The sequence below is a fragment of the Battus philenor genome, unplaced genomic scaffold, assembly GCF_028537555.1.
Source record: "Battus philenor isolate CCGP_79_NKW_IND1 unplaced genomic scaffold, ilBatPhil1.0.hap1 SCAF_21, whole genome shotgun sequence".
NCBI lineage: Eukaryota > Metazoa > Arthropoda > Insecta > Lepidoptera > Papilionidae > Battus > Battus philenor.
In genome coordinates, this window is record NW_027181684.1 from 11,895,584 (window position 1) to 11,917,451 (window position 21,868).

The 21,868-nt window shown below is 34.1% G+C and overlaps 1 protein-coding gene across 2 annotated transcripts in view; it reads left to right on the top strand.

Moving 5' to 3' along the window:
* Positions 1-21,868, top strand: part of LOC137923276 (uncharacterized) — a 104,079-nt gene that overhangs the window by 71,860 nt on the left and 10,351 nt on the right. For both annotated transcript variants that reach the window (XM_068766475.1, XM_068766476.1), the window contains 3 exons: positions 8,934-9,011; positions 9,203-11,188; positions 11,367-12,730. In XM_068766475.1, coding sequence (XP_068622576.1) covers positions 8,984-9,011; positions 9,203-11,188; positions 11,367-12,730 — 3,378 coding nt within the window. In that variant the 5' untranslated portion in view covers positions 8,934-8,983. The remainder of the gene's footprint in view (positions 1-8,933; positions 9,012-9,202; positions 11,189-11,366; positions 12,731-21,868) is intronic.

Consider the following 21,868-nt stretch of genomic DNA (forward strand, 5'->3'; position numbering starts at 1 on the left):
ACTAGGTCTGACACATGAATTGCATTTAATATTCCGATATGTGTGTATTTAAGAGGTTCATACATAGCTCAATTGGTTCAGCGATATTTGTTATCTTTACTAGGATTTTAGTTATGTGAATGTTATGAGAAAGTCAGTAGCGACCAATTTGATATGAATTTGAATCAGATCGAGTTCTTCTATAGTGACCTTTAACTAAGGTACGAAGATTCCAATTGTTATTTAATTTGAGAAGAACCCGTAACAGACTCTGACGGGTTGTTGGTTTTATTACTACTTGCATAATATCTTTAAATAATATATATTAATAAATACAATAAAAATAGCCTTTACTTGTACTACAACTTAACATTTATATGTTTATAACATTATGTCTACTATACTGTTATTGTGTTTGATTTTTTATTACTATATATACTTTTTGACAAAATAAGGGTTATTTATTGGTTCGAAAATTTAAATTTTAATTATAATACTGATCCTGTAAGTGACATAAAAACTGATAAACACTGACAATACGTTATAAATTAGCATATAAAAAAGCAATGTAAAAATACACCAAAAAATATAAATTAGGATAAATAAAAAATAAAAAGAAGAACAAAAACTGCTAGTGACGGAACGCAAAATCATGCGGAAGATCTTGGGACCAGCGAGAAATCAGGACGGATCTTGGAGGCTCCGAAAGAATGCCGAAATTGAGACTTTAGTAGCACAGCCAAATATCATTGGCGAATATAAAACTCAACGAATCCGCTGGCTTGGCCACTTGGAGCGAATGGGATCGGATCGGAGCGTGAAGGTAGCGTATCTAGAAAAACCGAGGGGTCGAAGACCAGTGGGTAGACCCAGGTATCGCTGGATCGATCGCGTTGAGGCAGACTTGCGCGAATTGAATGTCAACCAATGATGATGGCGCAAGATAGAGGAAAGTGGAAGTCTCTCGCTTCGGAGGCCAAGACCCACTTTGGGTCACTGAGCTAGCGGAGTAGTAGTAATAAATAAATATGATATAACCCGCATCTGTGATATTTGATGAACAAGGCGAATGAAGCGGAGAAGGAACGGAAATAAGTATGAAAAAGAATGATTGAAAACTGTAGAATGAGTGAAGAGGAACGATAGATCATACGAAGAATGATAGAAAAGTACAGAAATAAAAGGAAAAAAGGTGAGAAATCATTAAAGAATATTAAACCATGTCGTATAATAGGTAGGGAGTACGAGAGGTCCCCAATAACGGAGGTCATAAAAAACATTATCATTTAACATTACATTTCGTGCGACCACTTCCTCATCAGGGAGAAGGCTCCCTACTGCCATCCTCAGGTTGTGCGCCAGTATTTGTGCGGTTGCCGTATTCGCCACATCGATGAATCTTGCCATCGCATCTTGAGTTTCGTTCGTGTAATACAGATCGTGGTACCAGAAAGTTTCAATGTCTTCCAATGCCATATAACCCAATGTATCCTTGGGGGTCGGTTTAGTCAGTCTTGTTTGTATTGAACATGACGCCAACTTAGATCAGCTTGACCAGACTGGATTTACCACGAGAACTCGGACCCCAATCCCTGGGGGTCATTGTAGTTCAGTTAGTTGTTTTTTTTTAAATGAGACCCTTTTCTGGGGACCACTCATTCCCCTGCCATGTGTGGGCCAGGGACGTTACAAACTCGGATAAAATTAGTTTTCAGTTTTTATTTTGTTTTAATTCTACTTTTCTCTTTCGTCCTTCACATTATCTTCTATTCATTTCCTTTACGCTTCCCATGGTCTGTCATTCTTCGCTTGCAGATCTTCTTTCTTGCATCTTACCTTCAACTACATTCCTAGATCAGTTTTTTACATTAATTACCACAGATTATTTTTTATAACCGACTTCCAGTTACATTTGGATGTTTACCACCTCAAACCTTGTGACCTTTAATATATTAGGGGCACCGGAAAGTAATGTCGCTTTCTTAAGTTAAATCCACACGACTACATTTTTAAGTTTTTATTAGTAATAAACAATTTATACACCTTCGTTGTCAACAACCTTTTGCCATCTAGTATATAAATTTTAAATGCCGAAGGGATAAAAGTTAATCGGTTTTTTTGTAAAATATGTCGACGGAAACAACATTACTTTTCGGTCCCCCTAATAAATTATTGCGATACCATTTCGCAAAATGCATTAAAGAACAGATAATTAAATAAATCATAAAGGTATCCATTGTGTTGTAAATCAAAATTGTTGATAGTTTTCACGTCTCTATTTATGCACCTATCCGTGCGCAAGCGCATTCTGTCACGATCTCTGATGGGCCCCTACTACTTTATTCTTCACACTTCCATACTATCGACAACTGAGTTTTCATTGCTCGCAATGTATTGAAAGAGTTTAAGTTGATACTGTAATATAAAGCAATGTATCGCATACTGTTTTTTTTGTTGTACATTGTTTTAATTTCTTGAGATATAAGAATGTTTGATATATCACGAAATAGTGGCAAGACACGAATATTTATGGTCGGTTGCCTTTGAAATTACGACATTATGGGCTTAAGTCACTCACGTACAGAATGTTTTGAAGGGACAAGTAATGGATTCTTTTGTTAAGGAACCTTCTAGAACGTGTCTCTAAATAACGAGATGCGTAATAGTGTCCTTTGTTTAATAATATAGAAATATCTAATAAACATTTTATAAATAATTACTTCTTTTTTATAAGGGCCTGCTTTTATAATTTCGTGTTAAATAATTTTTCATTTTAGTATATTTGTTAATTTTTCTCCTTTCTTTCATCACAATTTCTTTTTCTCTTTTATTATATCGTTTAAATTTTCATTCATTGCTTTCTGATCTTTTTTAACACATCATCTTTTTTCCCTTATCTATATTCCTGGCGATATTTGGTTTTTATTACCGCGTCGTTTTATAAGATTATGTTAAAGAATTATCTACAATATTCTCAGATCATATCACTTTTGGATCTTACGTATTTAATTTGGTCATTTTAAATTGATCAAAGTGATAATAAAATGACTTAATTTATGTAAGATAGAAAATTACATGTTATTGTTTTAACAACATATCTGTATTTACAGATATATTCAAAGAACTAACAGAAAAGATCTGCAAGAGCGCAATCGTGAAAAGGAGATGGTCTTTATTTATCCTTTATGGACTTTTAACTCAATTCAAGGTCCAGACTTTGCTCTCCAAAATAAAACTCAATAAAAAATATATAACAACATACTGTCCCTGCTTACCAACGACAGGGGAAATATATATATATATATATATATATATATATATATATTTCTGTCGACATGTTTTACACAAAAACCGATTGATTTGATACTGCTCCGGCATTGATATGTATATTAAATATAATATAAATACTTTCCGGTCCTCCTCATATATATATAAATAACTTAAAAAGTGTATATTAATATGAAATATCTTTCTTGTAAACATAGGCTTAATAGGCCGTGACCTTTTTTTAGAGAGCAAGCGTGAAATTAGTCACTGTACCAAATATGTTCATTGACCTACTCGAAGACGGCGAGGGTCCCCGACGAGATCATGTGACCGAACGCACGTTCATTGTCAAATTAAATATTGCCATTTCATACTTTGTCTACTTACTTTCATTTATATATCTAATTACATTTATATTTTACAATTTCATATTATATATTCTTTTATTATTTAATTCTATTGTAAATTTAAACACAGAATAAAAAAGAAATGTCTAAAATAAACAACAGAAGTACTCTGATAAATGAAGTAGTCGTTTGCGACAGTTTATACTAAATCAGTGAGATAAAAAATTCTTTTACAGATAATCGAACCCGGAACTCCGGATCGTAAGTCAATTTTAAACATTTTAACATCAATGATATCATATATTTATGTATACAGGAAGTCAGGTGGAAGTCAGGTACAGGAAGTCAAAGCCAATATGTTACAGTAATATTTTTTTTTCTATTGGAATGCGACAGGCCAGTAACTTCTGGAATTACATCTGAAGGCACGGATAGCAAACAATATTTATTAAAATAACAATCGCAGTTAACATTTTTATCGTGTTTTTAAATATTTGCAATCTACGAGTACACTTTGTCAACTTTTTTTTATTTTCTCTAAATAAACAAGGTAAAGTACAAACAAGAATAAAATTATACTCAAAGCCTTGTTTCAAATATTTTTCGGTATAAAATTATCTCTCAAACTATTCAACGATAATAATAGATTAAAATGTATTATTTTTGGAGATATAACCAATATTTAGTTTTTAGTTTCTCCTGAAAAGTTCCGTTTTCGAATTTATAAAATATATCATTGTATATATAAACAAATTGTGATCAAAGTATTGCGCTTAAAGCAAGACTGAGAACACAAACGATTGAAAATTTAAAAAATGGATAAATTTAAGCACTTTACTTTTTTGTCTACCCGCTTGAAATCAACAAAAAAGTTAACTTTTAAAACATCATTATGAACTAATAAACATGTGTGCTAGAAGTGGTAGTGCTTCATTTTGTCAATGATTAGTATATGAGTTATTTATAAACACGATTAGAGACAAAGTTGCGGTGGGCCCTATTTTGTTTTGAGTAGTTTATATAAAAAAAATATACTTATTTATTAAAAACATATGTTGCAGATATATATACAAGACTATGCATTTACTGTACACTATTATATTCAAAGTTCTATTTTCCAATTTTTCATCATTATGCATTTAAGGGTTAAAAAGAGAAGAATCCGTTAAGACAGATTAGTGGTTAAAAACCGTGGTACACTATTGTACAATGCAGGTACACTAAAAACGTCGACGTACTTTTGAAGTATGTTATGTGTTACGAAAACACGCCGGATGATTAGTACGACAATTGGGTCGCGGGACATAAGAACAGGTTATTAAGGCGCCAAGAGTCGAACGGACTGGCATGCCACACGCTCGTTTGGCATTTGCCAGTAATTTTAGTTTCAGTTGCACCATAATATGAGTTGTGTAAATTAAGGAATAATGCTTAATGATCGAAATTTTTAGTAGGGAAATGTATGTATTTGCAGTTAATCTTTAAAATTACTATCCGGGGAATTTATGATATGTTCACCGGAACTCGTAGCCTAAAATAGAAAAAAAGACACTGTCAAAAAATTATTTAACACGTATATCTATTCATCCTTTTTTAAGAATAGGCTAAAGCTTAACAAATTTCATTGTTTGTCTGAAGTAGTAGCGAATGACCACTGGAGCTGAAAGATTTTCGAGTGGTGACCACGAGCCGGAAGACGCGGCGTAGATAGGCCCTCCACTACCTAGTGGCCTTGCGATACCCCCTTCTGCAACTTACCACCACCACCTGGTAGTGGTTAGTCGCAGGATGCGGGCAGCACAGGACTGGTGACTATAGTGGATATATCTTTAAGGAAGGTCCTTGCAAGGGGTGTCCATCGGCTGAAAAAGAAGAAGAAAGAGCTGAGCAGATTAAAAATTTGCGAAGTACACGCATGAGAAACCTAGAGATATGACCCATTTTCTAATCGAGAATTAAACCTTTTAAAATGCATTGTTTTACTAGAATTAGTTCTGCTACGAACGAACGTCCGCTTATTTCTGAAACAGGTTTTTAAAGTAGCCAGAGCCTATTTTTATAAATGGGGAGGGGGGGGGGGGTGTCAGACGATAACGCTGTAAACCTTAATGCCAAGAAGCCTTCCATTAAAAGATTTTCTTTGACTCCTTGTGTGAAAAACCGCAGTAGTTTCATCGGTGTTGGCTTAGTGCAGTGTTTCTCAACGTGCAACCCACGCCCCACCAGGGGGCGCTTTGATTATTAAAGAGGGCAATAAGAAAGTAGAGTCGACACGAGTTTAACTCTTCCGTTTTAATATGAAAAATAGATACACCACATAGGTGTTGGTAAAACACTGGCTTAGTACCTTACCGTCTTTGGGTAGAGTTGCACTCCCCCTCTAATTATAAGACGTGAGTAAAGTAAGCTTGCATATCATTACGGGGCTGGAACTCACATCACGTCAAATCAACCGCCAAGGTTGTGGGAGTTGGAGCAGGAGTGATGCAACCACTTCCGACATCTAGATCTCCGATTGCAGAAGAGAAGTTCTGATGATCCTTCTCTAACCCAGACAGGAACCTGCAAATGATAATGTAACTATTAATATAATTTTTATCCAGCGTTATAAAATTGAATATGTTCGATAAATGTCAACTTATATATAGTTCTAAAAACAATCTCAGAGAAAAGTATAACACAGGGTGTACCGTAATGGATAAAAAGCTCAATAAAATTATCATTTTTTTTTAAGTCGGTTCCAAAAATATGAAGTATATTCATAAAAACACGTTTTTATTGATAGTACTGTACTTTCATGTACACCGCGGTCACAAATTAATGTAATTTATTGTATTTTTGGTGTTATCTTATTCATCTTAATAGAAATGCAGACTCCATTAGTCTTCTTTTCAGCCGATGGGCACCAACTGAAAGACAGACTTCTCGCAAAGGTCAGTCACAATGACCCGTCCTACGCTGCAGGCATGCTGCGAATTACCACCATCACTGAAAGAATATGTTGCCTCTCCCACGGGCGACAATAAATGTCGCCCTGTCTTCCTCTCTATAAATAAAAATAAAACTCAGAAATAACACAATATGGTCGGACAAGACCTACAGTTAGTTATGCCTGCAAGTAAAACATGTAATAATGTAATAGCGAATATAATAAGGTATTAAATAGGTTTATGATTTGATTATATATAAAAAGACTTTTACCGGAAAGAAAATTCTAATTAGAAATGGAAATAAACGTTATGGTCGAACTGTGACAATGTAATCTGTGATGTAGGATTGTGAACGAGGGAAGAAGAGTGATTTGTGAAATAAAATATGAATAAGAGAAGAAAGAGATTGTGAAGGACACAAGGAAAGTGGGAAGGACGAAAGGAGAATGATAGAAAAAATTAAAATATTGTATATACACATTAAAATATATTTACCCGATAATGGAAAGTTCAAGTCCAAACATGGTAGTGGAACATAGTGAACAATAAAAGCATATATGATGGTCCTAAATAATGAAGATGGCACATTATAAGCTGATTATCGAATACTTTCTATAAAAACTCCGCTTTCAGTTTTATTCAGTGCATCGATAATATACATGCATCACTAGATGGTTCTAGACACGCCATGCTCGATGTTCCTCTAGCGCATTGCATAATCTTGAATTTTCCCACGCGCAATCTAGATTTGCGCAATAAGCTGGTTATAATGGCATCGCCGTCCAACACATTGTGCCTGTAAAGAAAAAGAAGTATGCAAATTCTATAGCGTATACAGGATGATATTGTAGACATAAAAGCTTTAAAATGTTACATATGTAACTAATTTCTCAGCAAAAAATCTTTAAAAAATTTACATCAATTTTCAAACATCTTGTATAAGGTTATTGCTCTTAAATGTGGTTTTTCTATTACAATGGGTCAGTCAAAGGTACATGCCAATAGCTTCAGGCAGTATAAATTCTGCAGAGACAGTTAACAATAGTTGTTTTTAACGGTTTTATTTAGTTCGACCCGTACGGAATTTGTTTATTTGGGTCAAAATTAGAAATTGAAATTTAAGCACCTTCCCGTTGTCAGATTGATCTGAAATTTGTTACACACATTTAATTTAGACGACAATACAATACAATAAAATCAATAACATTATAAATCTAAGATGGCCGCCGATACAAAATGGCGGGTTACATATTTTTCCTTAACCCCCTCAATATGGGTATCAAATGAAAGGGCTACACTAGTAAAACACGATGATTATATCAAAATTTAAAATTCAAGATGGACGCCGTTCCAATATGGCGGACTAGGTGCATATTTTTCCACAACCCCCACAATATGGGTATCAAAAAACCGTTTAACTTAAAAGTTTTTTAAATGTATTTATTTATTATTTACATAATTAAAAAAAACTTAGGCTTTTCATTACTATTTCATCTTTACGTTATGTATTATTTCTATAACCATTGATTTTTCTATAGGATGTACAATAAGGATACGTAAACAGTAAATGAACTATACATTCACTCGGAAACGTACTGGCTTCTTTATTTTAGATAATTCGGACTTTACAACTTCATCCAAGTTTAATAATAGCACCCGTACTTAAAGAAATATTTTATAAGATCTAGGATTTAATTTAAAAAGTCTAAATGACATCTTGTGATAAGCTTGGTTTACTTCCTTTAGGTTTACATTAGAGTTGGTAAAGAAAAATACAACTACAAACCCTTTTTTAACATGAAACATTATTTATTTATGTATACTTTATTATACACCTAAACTCTATTTAAAAATTAAATGGAAATGTAACAAAATAACAGATAAAAACTAAAAAAAGTGATACAGGTATAATAGGTGGTCTTATCGCTTGAGGCGATCTCTACCAGACAATCTTTGGTTAGAGATGAGAGACATAAAGGAGATGGCAGTTTAGGGTATATAAAATAAAAAAACTTTAAAATATAGTATACATTTCACATATTAATTTATTGTACAAATAGTAACAATAATTTTGTCAACCATCTGAAGAATATTTGGCTATACATAACATATATATATATATATATATATATATATATATATATATATATATATATATATAACATATATATATAATATATATATATATATAATATATGTTGGAGGAAATAAATACGCCAGCGGATACAAGAACCAACAACGTGTGCGTTTAATAGCACAGTCACTGCTAATAAGGGTAGAAATAAATATTTGCAAGGATATGAACTCAAACAAGAAGATATAACAAGTGTAGATTTACCAATGGTGGGAATATTAAACTTTAAAAATTATAAATACGTCTTCTTAATATTGAAAATTTAATTTGTTACAGTTGCCATGGTGAATACGGCCACTGAGACCTAATATTGCAGACCACAAATCATGGAGTCGCCAGTAAGAATATGTTTAGGTATGCATTTTCAATAATTATTTATAGAATAAAACGATATAATTATTTTTTAATAATGTATCTCATTGCTTAAGTCAATTTCCAATTTAGAAATTTGATCCCTAATTTCAAAGTCTTCTTTGTTGATAATGTATATGTATACAAAGTGTTCTGAATGATAATAATAAAAGCAATATTTCAATCACTTTCAGGTGCTGCAATTGTAGTAAATCTACTACTGTTAACAAGCACAACAGTAAACGGCAGTCCTCTGCCTCACGAAACGAACCAGACGATAGCAAAAGACGAGAAAACCACAAAGTACAGTCGACTTAATACCACTTGGACTGCCAAGAACAAACCCAAAACTCCAGACGTAGCGCTTAACGAGCTTCACCCAAAAGATTCCACATCCGAGGAGCATTCCGAAAAGAACGCCAAATATAAAGACAGGGGAAGAGTGAAGTTCCTTACTCAACTCAAATCCAGCACAGAAAGTCCTTTGAGAAGGATTAAATTATCGACAGAATACAGTAATAAAGTAGAGGTAACTCCTACTAACGAAATCATAAAACCAGCGCAAATACTAGAGAGTGTAGAAACTCACAATAACGATAAAGTACCACCAGTAGAGAAAAATTCTGCGATATTTAGTACCACTTCTACCAAAACTGTAAAAGATCCAGAAGAAAAAGACAGTGAAGAAAGTATTGACGAAGAGGAAGAAGATGACGATGATGCAGATGATTATGATAAATACTCCTCTAGTAAGTTTCACGGCGATAGCTATTTCACCATACCGGGCTTCAACGACGATGACCATTACAAAGATAAGAAAGATAATAAAGTAAAAGATGATTTCAGTACGCCCTCTTTCGACAAATTTTCAAGTTATTTTTCTAGAGATACGTACACATCAAAAGAAAATGAAAATAGCGGACCGTACAAATCTCAAAGTTTCTTTGATTTTGATACCGATCTCACTACACCTAAGAACGATTTCTTTGATCAAAAGTTTCATGATATATCTTCAAGTATTCAGAAAAATTTAGCATCTATGAAAGCCAAGTCTCCGCCGTTAAATACGACAAATTCTCAGAAAATTTTCAAAGAGAATGTGGGTATAGAGAAATTAAGTAATGGTGTACCTAATAATAAATCTACCGTGATAATCAAAAATACTAAAGAAATAAGACTCTTAGATAATGAACAAGCAGGCACGGCTAACAAAGAACTATCCGATGTACACGGTACAAGTATTTACTATGAGATGTCGGTGCTATCAACAGAGACGTATAATATCACCCACTTTGACGGTGATGATTGTGATAATGACGGAGAGCACACAAAAACAACTGTAGCCACACCTTCAAAGGTAGAAGATGCATCTTTGTCATCTTCTCATGTTTTATCAGAATTCTATTTTCCTAACACCTTTTCAACGTCTTTACCACCAATAATGGTTCCGACTGCAATTCCAAACTCATTCAACATAGTCATACCAACAATGGATACTAGAATACCATTTTCTACTCAGAATAACGTGAAAAGTTCAATTAGTCCGTTAAAAGGAGTTTCCAGTGGTTTCACAAGAGATCGTAGTTATTCAAAAAGGTTAAACTTACCGGGGATCAAAGATTCTCCTAATAGCGTTACTCAGCAAACTGACCTTACGCTGAACCCAGGACAACGCCCGTTGACTCGGAAATTTCACTTTACTACTCCGAAAATTAAACCAATTTGGATGGCACCTAGGCGAAATGTTACCAAAGCTCACAAGACTGCTTATCCTACAACAATTTATGCAGAACATTTCAATATCAAAGACAAGTTTACTACTACTATGCGCCCTATTATTCCGCAAAGAACTGTCTTGACAACGTCACCTTCAGATATAGATCCAGTTCTTCAAAGCGATGTTAGTGGTGTTAAGAAAGTGGTACATTCGCAGATAATATCTGATAATACGATACCTTCGTTGTGGAAACGAGGTTCGATGAAATATACCACGACTTCCGAGCCATTGGCGGGAGGTCAAACTGATGTAAGTGAAATGGAAATACCACCGACAATGACCGCATGGGCTCTGGCGAGTCTACGCAGCCCGCCGCCGTTGTCTAGTACAGTTGTAAACGGAAATGGATCAGCGCACAAGAGTATAGATGAAAACGAACTGCAAAAAGTTGGCGAATTTGTAGGTAAGTTTTATACGATCAATAATTTTCGCTTGTACGTTAAGTAAATAACAGCTCTCATGAGATAGTTTTTTATGGAAATTATTTTTTTTTGAGGAACTAATAAAGATTCTATAAATATAAATCATCACTAAGAATTAACCAAAACCATTTTAAAGAAAAAAATACTTGTTACTTTCAGATAAAAAGGAAACAACTACAGCCTCGACTACCACAATGACTACAACGGTTGGTGCTCTCAGTAATTACCTCATCTCCAAGAACATTACTGAAATCGACCAAAATAAACTGCCGTGGAAGCCAGTTACATCAACTGTCGACGCAAGTGACGACAAAGAACCGATAAATAAATCCGAACGACTACCCGCCGAAAGCAACATCTCTTTGCAAAGTAGCTTAAAGCCTTCTGATACTGCACAACTTCCACAGAAAACGGCTGAAATGACAGAGAAGATTGCAATAAATGATGAAGTGAAACCTTCCTGGATCCCTGCAATGGTTGACATGGATACCACAACTACAGAAGCAACAGAGGAAAGAGAAGAAGGAACCATTCAACCAGTTGACGCTAAAAAGTCAACCGGTTTCGAATCGATAACGAAACTTCCGTCTGACGTAACGACCCCTATCGACGATGCCACCGACACTGAACATGCTAGCGTGATACCTACCACGACTGACTATGAAATTACAACTATCAGGTTCTCCTACATTCCAACTGAGGCCGCAACCGAAACACCAAGTACAAATAATGACTGGCAACCATCTGTACCCACCAGACCCAAACCGATGTTCGATGAAACTCCTATAACAACGTACAGACCAAAGTTTATAACTACGACTGAAATGATTGAAGAAACGACTACTGTAACCGTAGATACCACACCGCAATTAGAAATATCGTCACAAATATTAGAGAATTCATCAAAATCAGAAACTGTTACACAAATCACTACTGAAGAAACTACACCTACCACAGATATTCCAACAACAGTCACACCTATTGAATCAACTACAGACTGTGAAGAGACTACTATTACTTCAACAGCTGCAACGGTCTTCCAAACGACAACGGACGCTAAGGAAACAACAGTAGAATCGGTAACTACTGAGATAACATCAACAGAAACACAAACTGACAGTAGATCGGAAGAGAACAGTGGCAGCAATGAAGTTATATCACAAGACTCAACTAAATCACCGACTACTATAATTTCAACAACTACTGCGGCTACAACATCAACAACGACAGCTCCTCCAGAAACAACAGTTCTTCCGACTACAACGTCACAAACTGCAACAACTACTAGCGCTCGACCATTTGCAAAAGTAGTCACGACCGAGAAGATGGAAGATACGACAGCATATACCACAGAAATTACTACAAAGTCCATTAATGAGTTAGAAGACTTGACAAGCTATACAGACGTGACCACGGAATCATCTTCTAGAGTGCTTACAGAAGAAGCGGGATCAGGTGCGGCGATTGCAATAGCTGTGAGCACGATAGGAGTCATTGCCTTGGTTCTGCTGGTGGGGTTGTTGGTAAGTTGAATTATTATTATCTTAAAAATTTTAGGCATAAATGTGATTTTTTTCACTTTAGTGATACTCATTGCTGTGATCATCATTATACTGACTAACATAGGTCTCTCTTTGTAGAAGACGTTAGGGATGGTATCTTCGCAGTCTTAATGTAAATATTCGGCCACTGAGGCCACTTCCCTCCAGATTTCAGATCTCAAGTTCATGTATAAAAGAACGTACATATGCTATATGAAGTGGCAACAATTCTTACGTCTGTATATGTAAGAATTGTTCAAGATTTAACGAGAATTCAAGAGAGATTTCTATAACTTCTTACAACGGAGATAGGAAGAAATTTCCATACCAGTTTATGGTTACTTATATTTCTCAAGATAAATAATTAGATATATATGTGATATTAAACCCTGGATTCGCCAGGAAAATAAAAACTCTTAATTCCTAACAGTATCAAAACTATATCAGTTAACAATATAGTTCATAAGCTCAGTACTACTAGTTTCAAAGATTTATATTATTTTAATAATGTACAGCAATCATTACATTTCTTTTCTCGAACGTATGTTATTTTTTTATACTGTAAGTATGAAATAATAATTGAAAGGATTTGAGTTCATCATAAATCTAGAAAGATACTGCTCTTTTGTTACTAATTTCCCTGTCCAAGCTATGTTATATACAATTTATACATTCCATTAGTACAAAGTAAAAAAAAATTATAAACGTACAAAATATATTGCATCTTACCCTCCACATAGCTTTTTCATCTATAGATATGTCGTCCGTTTTACAAATAATACACTTTTTGCTTGCCATGGTGCTGTTTTTCTCTGAATTTGTCGCACTTGAAGAAAATCTGAAACAGCGAAATGTTGTACTAGTTAATTTATACTATATTTCATGGATTTTGCTGTATAAGTGCTTCTCTATTTCAATTGATCTTATAAAATATCCCGAGATACATTTACCATTTACATTACCCATTTAGGTACTTACTTTATAGGTTAACTTATATTCACCAATACCTCGTTTTGCGTCGTTTCGTTTTGCGTTTTTTGTTGAAATTGCGTCGCTGCTTAATTAGTACTAATTAACACTGTGCGACGTTAGATTTTCAAGATAGCGTTGTTTTGGATTCAACTCTTTAATTTTTTTTGAAATTTTCTTTTTTTTCTAAAAGATGGCAACACTTGTTTATAATTGCGTCATGACATAAAACTCGGAGATTTCCTTTCTAACTAAAAACAACGCAATTTGAACACAGTTATATTTTATTTTCACTTTGTTTTGCTAATTTTAGAGTTCAGTTTCAATTACGTAGTTTATTGTAATGTAGTGTGTTGTGCTTTTTCTTAAAAGAGAATAATAAATTTTTACGTGTTGTTTCTGGTTACAAAAAAGGTAAATATTTTTCTAATTTATATATTATTTTTGTTTCTTAAATGTTTACTTTGTTCAATTTTTTCTTCGACCTTTACATGGTTTGCTATAGAAAATCTTAATTCACTTTGCGGCGTTTCAATTTGCGTCGTATTTTTTGGGAACGTAACCACGACGCAAAGCGAGGTATTGGAGTATAACTTATTTGTATAGAATTAGATGTTAGAAAAATGTATACCTGTATATTTGGCAGATTTTGTATTGGTCATCCCCAATTCTACAGCAATGTCGGACTTTCTAAACTTGCTGACACCTAAACTTAAAACCTATTAATATATAATTTCTGGAAAAGTTAAAACAAACATAAAAGTAGTTATTGGATTATGTTACACTGCTAAGTTGCATTTGCAGATCAGATTCAAAAGGCAGACAGATGGCGCTTTGTCCTAACCGTTTTTATATATAGTAATGCTAGAGGTCGCCACTGCTAGATTATTAAATTACTCTTCTCTCAATTATAAATAGACTAGAATAGATATCTATCGAGGGATATACTATTATCGCCACATTTGGTAAGCGGATTGGCGATCGCAGTGTGTTATTATGGTAGGCAGAAGATGCTGCTGCACATCCTCTGGAAACTTCTTTGAGAGTAGGGGCAATCCTCCCAAAATATATTATTAATGCATTTACTGTGAATTATAGAAGATAGCTTTTTCTACCACAGAGTCACCTGATTTAATCACTGCATAATAAAAAAAGTAATAACTTTGAGCTTACTAAGTTATTTTTTAAATATTCTGTACCCTATTATATCCATATTAGCATATATATTCAATTATATACACATAATAATACGTAAATCTCGCGAATATAGTACATAGTATTTACTAGAAGTGCATGTCATAATTGTAATACGATTTCAATAATTAAAACTTCTGGAACTGTCTGAAATTTAAGAAGGGAAAAATATATGTTTCATATAGTTAACAAGTGTGCACGGAGGTGTGAGTGGATCTTCTTTCTGTATCTCTTCCGACGTGATGAATGTTCATACAACATATCCAAAGTAATGAGCATAATATCTATAGACATGACTCACGATAAATTACGTTCACTACTTTGGAGAACGTTGCAGATTAGTGCGCAGGCGCAGCCGTCTGGAAATAGATCAATTAATCGATTTACTTGAATATTCAGTATTCGGGCAAAGTGTTGTATTTTTGTCCAGCTTTGAGAATATGGTAGCCCTCTGCTCTCTCCTTCATGTCTTATCTCCACCCAAAAGTTGTCTGATAGAGATATATAAATTGTTTCTTTTTTTAGCTACTATATATGTTATTTATTAACATTTCCATTATGATTTTCATACAGTTTTGTTGTACAACAAAGTGTAAATAAAGAAGTAAAAGTATGGTGGAACAGTAGTAGATGAAGGAAAATTCTAGAAACTGGTGTGTATTCTGCACTAATCTTTTCTCTAAGAGGCATATGTCTCAATTAATAGAAGATTGTATGAATAAAACTACTTTTACCGTCTATATTAGATTGATAACTTTAAATGCGTATACGTAAAAAGAAAAATTTTGATTAGTTAGAATAACAGTATTTTAATGAAAATTCAACATTATCATCTTTACTTTTGTAAAGACCCACCTAAGGCATTGGCTTTCCCCAAAGATATCTATGGGAAGATATACCATAATCGTTACGCTTTTCAGAAGGGTTGACGAACACAGTGAGGTATGGTGAGGTATGGCAGATGACGCTGCAGCATCCTCTGGAGTCTTGTTTATGAGTAGTGTCAATCTTATATAAATATCTCCCGGGATTCGAATCCTCGACGAATGATCGCATGTCTCAACCCATACCGTCAGGTTACCACTGCGTACACGGAGAGTGTATATATAAGCAAGAAAAGGACCAATATTTAGCCACACCTGCACAAGCAGCAGTAGTCGTGCAACAAAGTGCACCGCCCGCCAGCCCGCTGATAAATGCGTAAACGGCAAACAATGCGATTCACACAACTGCCACCGCCAAATCACTCAACACATGTTTCACCCCTCCACGAGGCATCTTCAGGAGTTATGTTACACCGATTAGTGCCAAACACAGAGTCTCTCCATGTTATTCTTTAATTTGAAGACACGGAAATCCAAACGATCGCATATCTGTGAAGAGCCCACAATAAACATTTTTTTATTAATTCTAATTTGTATCGCTAGTGTTTTTTTAAAATATTAATTTTTTGCTTTAACTAAACGCAGACAGTTGGTAGAGGGTTGCCGCTTTTTGATACGGATCTTTCTTTTCCCAGCTGCGAGGCACGACAGCGTTTTATAATTTTTTACAAATTTTTTTACACAATTTTCTCTTATGGGTAAATACAGCTAAAATTTATATATATTAACAATACAATTTAGAATACTCAATGAGTTTTCGCAGTTTGTTCACAATAAACATTTCAAGTAAATATTGCAAAAAACGTAAATGATCACATGACGCGCTGAACAGTCCTGGAGTTGAGAGCACAGACCTGCAAGCACACCTTATGAAGTTTGATTCAGTGTCATTAACTATATAAATCATAAGATATCTACAGCTGGATATGCCTTCTCCAAGTACTTCAAGCAGGACTGGAGTGAAGCGCCTTATATTCAGCACCTTCCATGGACTTTAACAAGATCATTTATTTAACTTGTTGTCAGATTTTCTACGCTCCCCTTGTCGGTCCATGGCCCCCACTACAGAACCTTAATGTTATTTTTTATTATTGGAATATGGAAGGTCAATGACTTCTAAGCCTTTCTAAAATTATTACGCCACCCTATGTATCGTATATATTTTTCATATTAAAGCGGAAGGGTTAAACTTGTGTCGAGTCTACTGTAGTAATGCCCAATAATCGAATTGCCCCCCGTAGGGCGTGGGCCTTGCGTTGGTAAACACTGTTGCAGAGGAACAGATGGTGAAAAGTAATTAATCTTTAAACGGTTTTATTTAGTTAGACCCCTACGGAAATTGTTTATATGGGTCAACATTATAAATCTAAGATGGCGGATTACATATTTTTCCTTAACCCCCCCAATATGGGTATCAAATGAAAGGGCTACACTAGTGAAACACGATGATTATGTCAAAAATTAAAATTCAAGATGAACGCCGTTTCAATATGGCGGACTAGGTACATATTTTTCCACAACCACCACAACATAGGTATCAAAAAACCGTTTAACTTAAATTTTTTTTAAATGTATTTATTATATATAGAAATTTGAATTTTGTAAACAATTTTTCTTACTATCAGGGTATCAATGCGTTATTTATTGTTTCTGAAACTATATTATAGCCTTTTTTAAATAAAAGAATGTTATCATGTGAAGTGTTACGGCATAGCTCCCATACAGTCAAGGTGAGCGCGTAACAACCGGCATCGCCTTCCCATCGCGGACCTAATGACGTGATAAAAATTCCGCGATTCGCAACTTGAACACTAGCTCTGCCACCCGACACCGCCCGCTATCGCTGTTGCGAGAAATCGCCCGCAGCGCTTTTATATCGGTCAATTATTATACGGATAAACTTACAGGATGTGCATAGTTCATATATGTATACTATATACTATACCCTTATCTGTGAAATTGCATATTCTTAATACTGGCGACTCACAGACATAAATTTATTTCAAATTAAATCGCTTCGTTATTCATTTGCTTACGAATCATGAATTCCATATTCAAAATTATACAATTCGCATTTCGATTTCGAAATATGTTATTCGTTTATTTTTGAATCCTAATTCTAAATTTAAAGTAATTTCAAATTAAACTAAACATATTTTATTTTGAAATAGGTTATATATTTATTGTCGTGTCATGAATTCTAACTTTAAAATTGTGTCCAATCGAAGCGGACACTAATTTTTGTCGAAATAAATTATTCATTTAGTTTCGGAATTGGATTCCAAATTCGACGCGAAATCAAATTAAAAGTATAAAAGATGAGAGGCGTCCGTTAACAATAGTTTACTCTTTGCTATATATCAGGTAACACAAAAAAACCTTCATAAACAGTACATATAAATATATATATATATATATATATATATATATATATATATAAGAGGTATCGTGATGAAGCGGTATATTAGTATATATATATATATATATATATATATATATATGAGTGTGTGCTAGACATTCCCACTAATATACCGCCCCATCACGATACCTCCGTAACTAAATATTTTATGTCATAGGCTAAGATACTCAGTAGAAATATAAGATATATCATATAGCGGTCTTGACGGATTTTAAGAAATTCCAGCGGTATAAGTAATCAAGAAAGCATTAGTCAATTTTATAAAGCGGGCAGGGTAGATATGGTATAATATTAAAATATTTTGTAAATATATAACAAGTTTGTTTACTAGACTGTAATAATTATTAAATAACATATAGTATAGTAAGGCAACACAAAAACTTTTGACCATATACATAAAGTTGTCCATAACGATTTTGTCCAATCTCCCTTTATAGTGTTTATGTTTTTTTTAATCTTTTTCAACTCAGATTTCTTATATATTTATTTAGCACTTTATTGTACAAAAAACAATAAAAATACTTTAAAAGAAAATAAAAAAATAACTAGTTACTAAAAATTAAAAAAAATTATGTAAAGGTACAACAAGCGGTCTTATCGTTAGAGTGATCTCTACTAGACAACCTTTGGTTGGAGATTAGAGGCGTGAAGGGAAGGGCAGTTCAGGGTGTACGTAATAAAGCCAAGCCTAAAAATGTACATTTGCACATATTAGCGCCTAAACATATACATGGAAATATAGATTACTAAACTCACGCACACAGACACACACACATATATATATATGTCTGTGTGTATATATATATATATATATATATATATATATATATATAATGTGATCATAAAGTAAGGTGAATTTGTTTATAAAATGTAAATTCTGTATTATTCTTATAAATTAATTTCATCCCCTTCAAAGTTATCCCCGTCCGGTAAAACGCACTTTGGTAAACTTTTTTTTATTCCCGACACAGTTGAAAAAGTCTTTCCGGTATAGCCTTCGAATCGTGTCAAAACGGGGTCCCCGCATTTCCCCCAGCAGTTATAAATTTGCTGAATAGCCAGAAGTCAGAATATAGTCTTTGTTAAGTCGAACTTTTGGAAAAAAACGTCGCATATAACTAATTCAGTATAACATCGACCATTTTAGACTTGAGTCGCTTGAAACATAAAACATCCTTCAACGTGGTTTGAGCTGTGACAAATGAAATTCCGAATTTTGACAAACAGACGCTTGGCGAATGTTATAGACAATCCTACCAACTTAGGACAAAAAAAATTATATGCCTTCCTAATAACCCGGGAGTTATAAATTACAATTTCACTTTACTTTCTGATCACAGTAGTAACATTTTACAGGGAAAAGATATAACATAAATATGCATTAAGTTCGATGTTATACATACAATGTATAAAAAAAGTTTAAAAAAAATAATTACTCATATATCAATCAAGGTGATATTTAATATGTATATATAGATGTTAGTGTGTGTTATATATATATTACTAGTTACTGGTGTAGATCAGGGCTTCTTAAACTTTTGTCATTCACGACCCCATTTATGATTGCTAGTTTCTTGACGACCCCATACAAATATAAAAAAAATAAATTAATATTTTTCCTTGATTTATTTATTAGGTAACAATATACATATACATATGAAAATATATAGTTAAAGAATTAGTTTTGAAACATACAAAATTCTAAAATTAAAAATTGCACAAAAAATTATAATATTGTATTTATATTAGTTTAAAACCTTCAACAAATGCGCGTGTCTAGACGCTGCATGTCCACTGTATTCCACCAACTCTAGTGATGTTATAAAATGGCATATATAAACATTTGACATTAAAATCTCTCGACCCCAGAATTTTTAATTCGGGATCGCGACCCATAGTTTAAGAAGCCCTGGTGTAGACGCTTAGGTGTACCATATCAAATGAGATATACCTCTATAGGTTTTGCACCCATAAAGAATCAGCCTGTATATCAAAAGTATATTCATACTACAAATTATCATTTATTTAACTTTAATTTGCATGATTTTTTTAAAATATTTGTTTAATGGTAATGTATTTACTTACACGGTTGTTCTTGTTTATCGAATACCCTAATTGGTTTTTCGTTAAATCCAAAAAAAAATTAAAATAGAGAATTGCATAAAGCGTACTCGTAATTCTAGCAAAGAATATCAAAGATATTGTTTTTACTACAAATCATCAAGACATTTAAATTAAAAAAAAAAATGACGCCTCTGAAAAAATAATTATAATTTATTCATAAAATAATTTTCACTTACCGAACATTTTTTCTTTCACGGATTAAAATTTAAAAATTAATTCATAATTAATTATTATATTTAGTTCTAATTAATAATTAATTAGGAAATCCTTTGCCCGGTACGCCCTGCGACGTACGTGGCGGCGCAGCGAGAAGTGACACGAACTTAGGACGCTGGGCAAGTGCTTAGGGATAAGAAGGGAAATAGTGGATACTTGATGCACAGACGCACGAAAGTTACTTACAACTTTTGGCGCCAATAATTTTATCTTAATCTAAGTTATAATTATAATAAGTAATAATATTATCCGATTTGTTTTATCATTTCATACCTTTCTTCGCGTGTAAAACATACAATATCATCATCGTCATATTAGTCGATAGACGGTCAATGCAAGGCATAAACTTCTTCCAAATATCGCCACCTTGACTAATCTTGTGCTGCCGCATTCAATTACTTCCCGCATCCTTGACTATGTGGTCGATCAACCTGATAGGAAGGTAGCCCACGCCGCATCTAACAGCTCTTGGGTGTTACTAGAGAACTTTCACCCCCAATGGCCATGAGTTAAAACATTGGTTAAGTTCTATTCAACCAACATGGATTACCAATAAAAACAGTTGGAAGCGGCCTGCATTTTGCGACTTCAGATGACTTTATGGAAGTAAGCCAAATCACTCAACACGTTTTTCACCCCTCCACGGGGCATCTTCAGGAGTTATGTTACGCCGATTAGTGCCAAACACAGAGTCTCTGCTCTGTCTCGGAGGGGTGAAATACGAGTTGAGTGATTTGGCGGTGGCGGTTGTGTGATTCGCGTTGTTTGCCACATACGCATTTATCAGCGGGCTGGCGGGCGGTGCATTTCATTGCACGACTACCTCTGTACGTGCGGAAGTGGTTAAATATTGGTCCTTTTCTTACTTAGCATGGACTTCCGCGAGGTAACGCCTGATTCCATTAAAGACTTTATGGAAGTAGTTCATTCTTTATAGTTGATGGACTGATTAATACATCGATTATGTTAAACATAAATAAATAACTCGAGGACTATGTTCGGAGTTTCGCTACGAGATCGAACCAGAAATGAGGAGATCCGCTGAAGAACCAAGAAAACCGAGGTAGCTTGATGAATTGATTATCTGAAGTGGCGGTGGGCAGGGAACATCTCTCGTGAAACCGATGACCGTTTTGGCTGAAAGTTGCTCGAATGGCGACAACGAGCAGGGAGACGTGGGTAGACCCTCTTCTAGTTGGACTGTGCATGACCGGTCATATTGGCAATCTTAAGAAAGATATCTGCCTTGCAGTGGGCGTTAATCTAAAAGAAGAAGCAGGATACTAAATAACTTTTTATTTTAAAAGTCAAAAC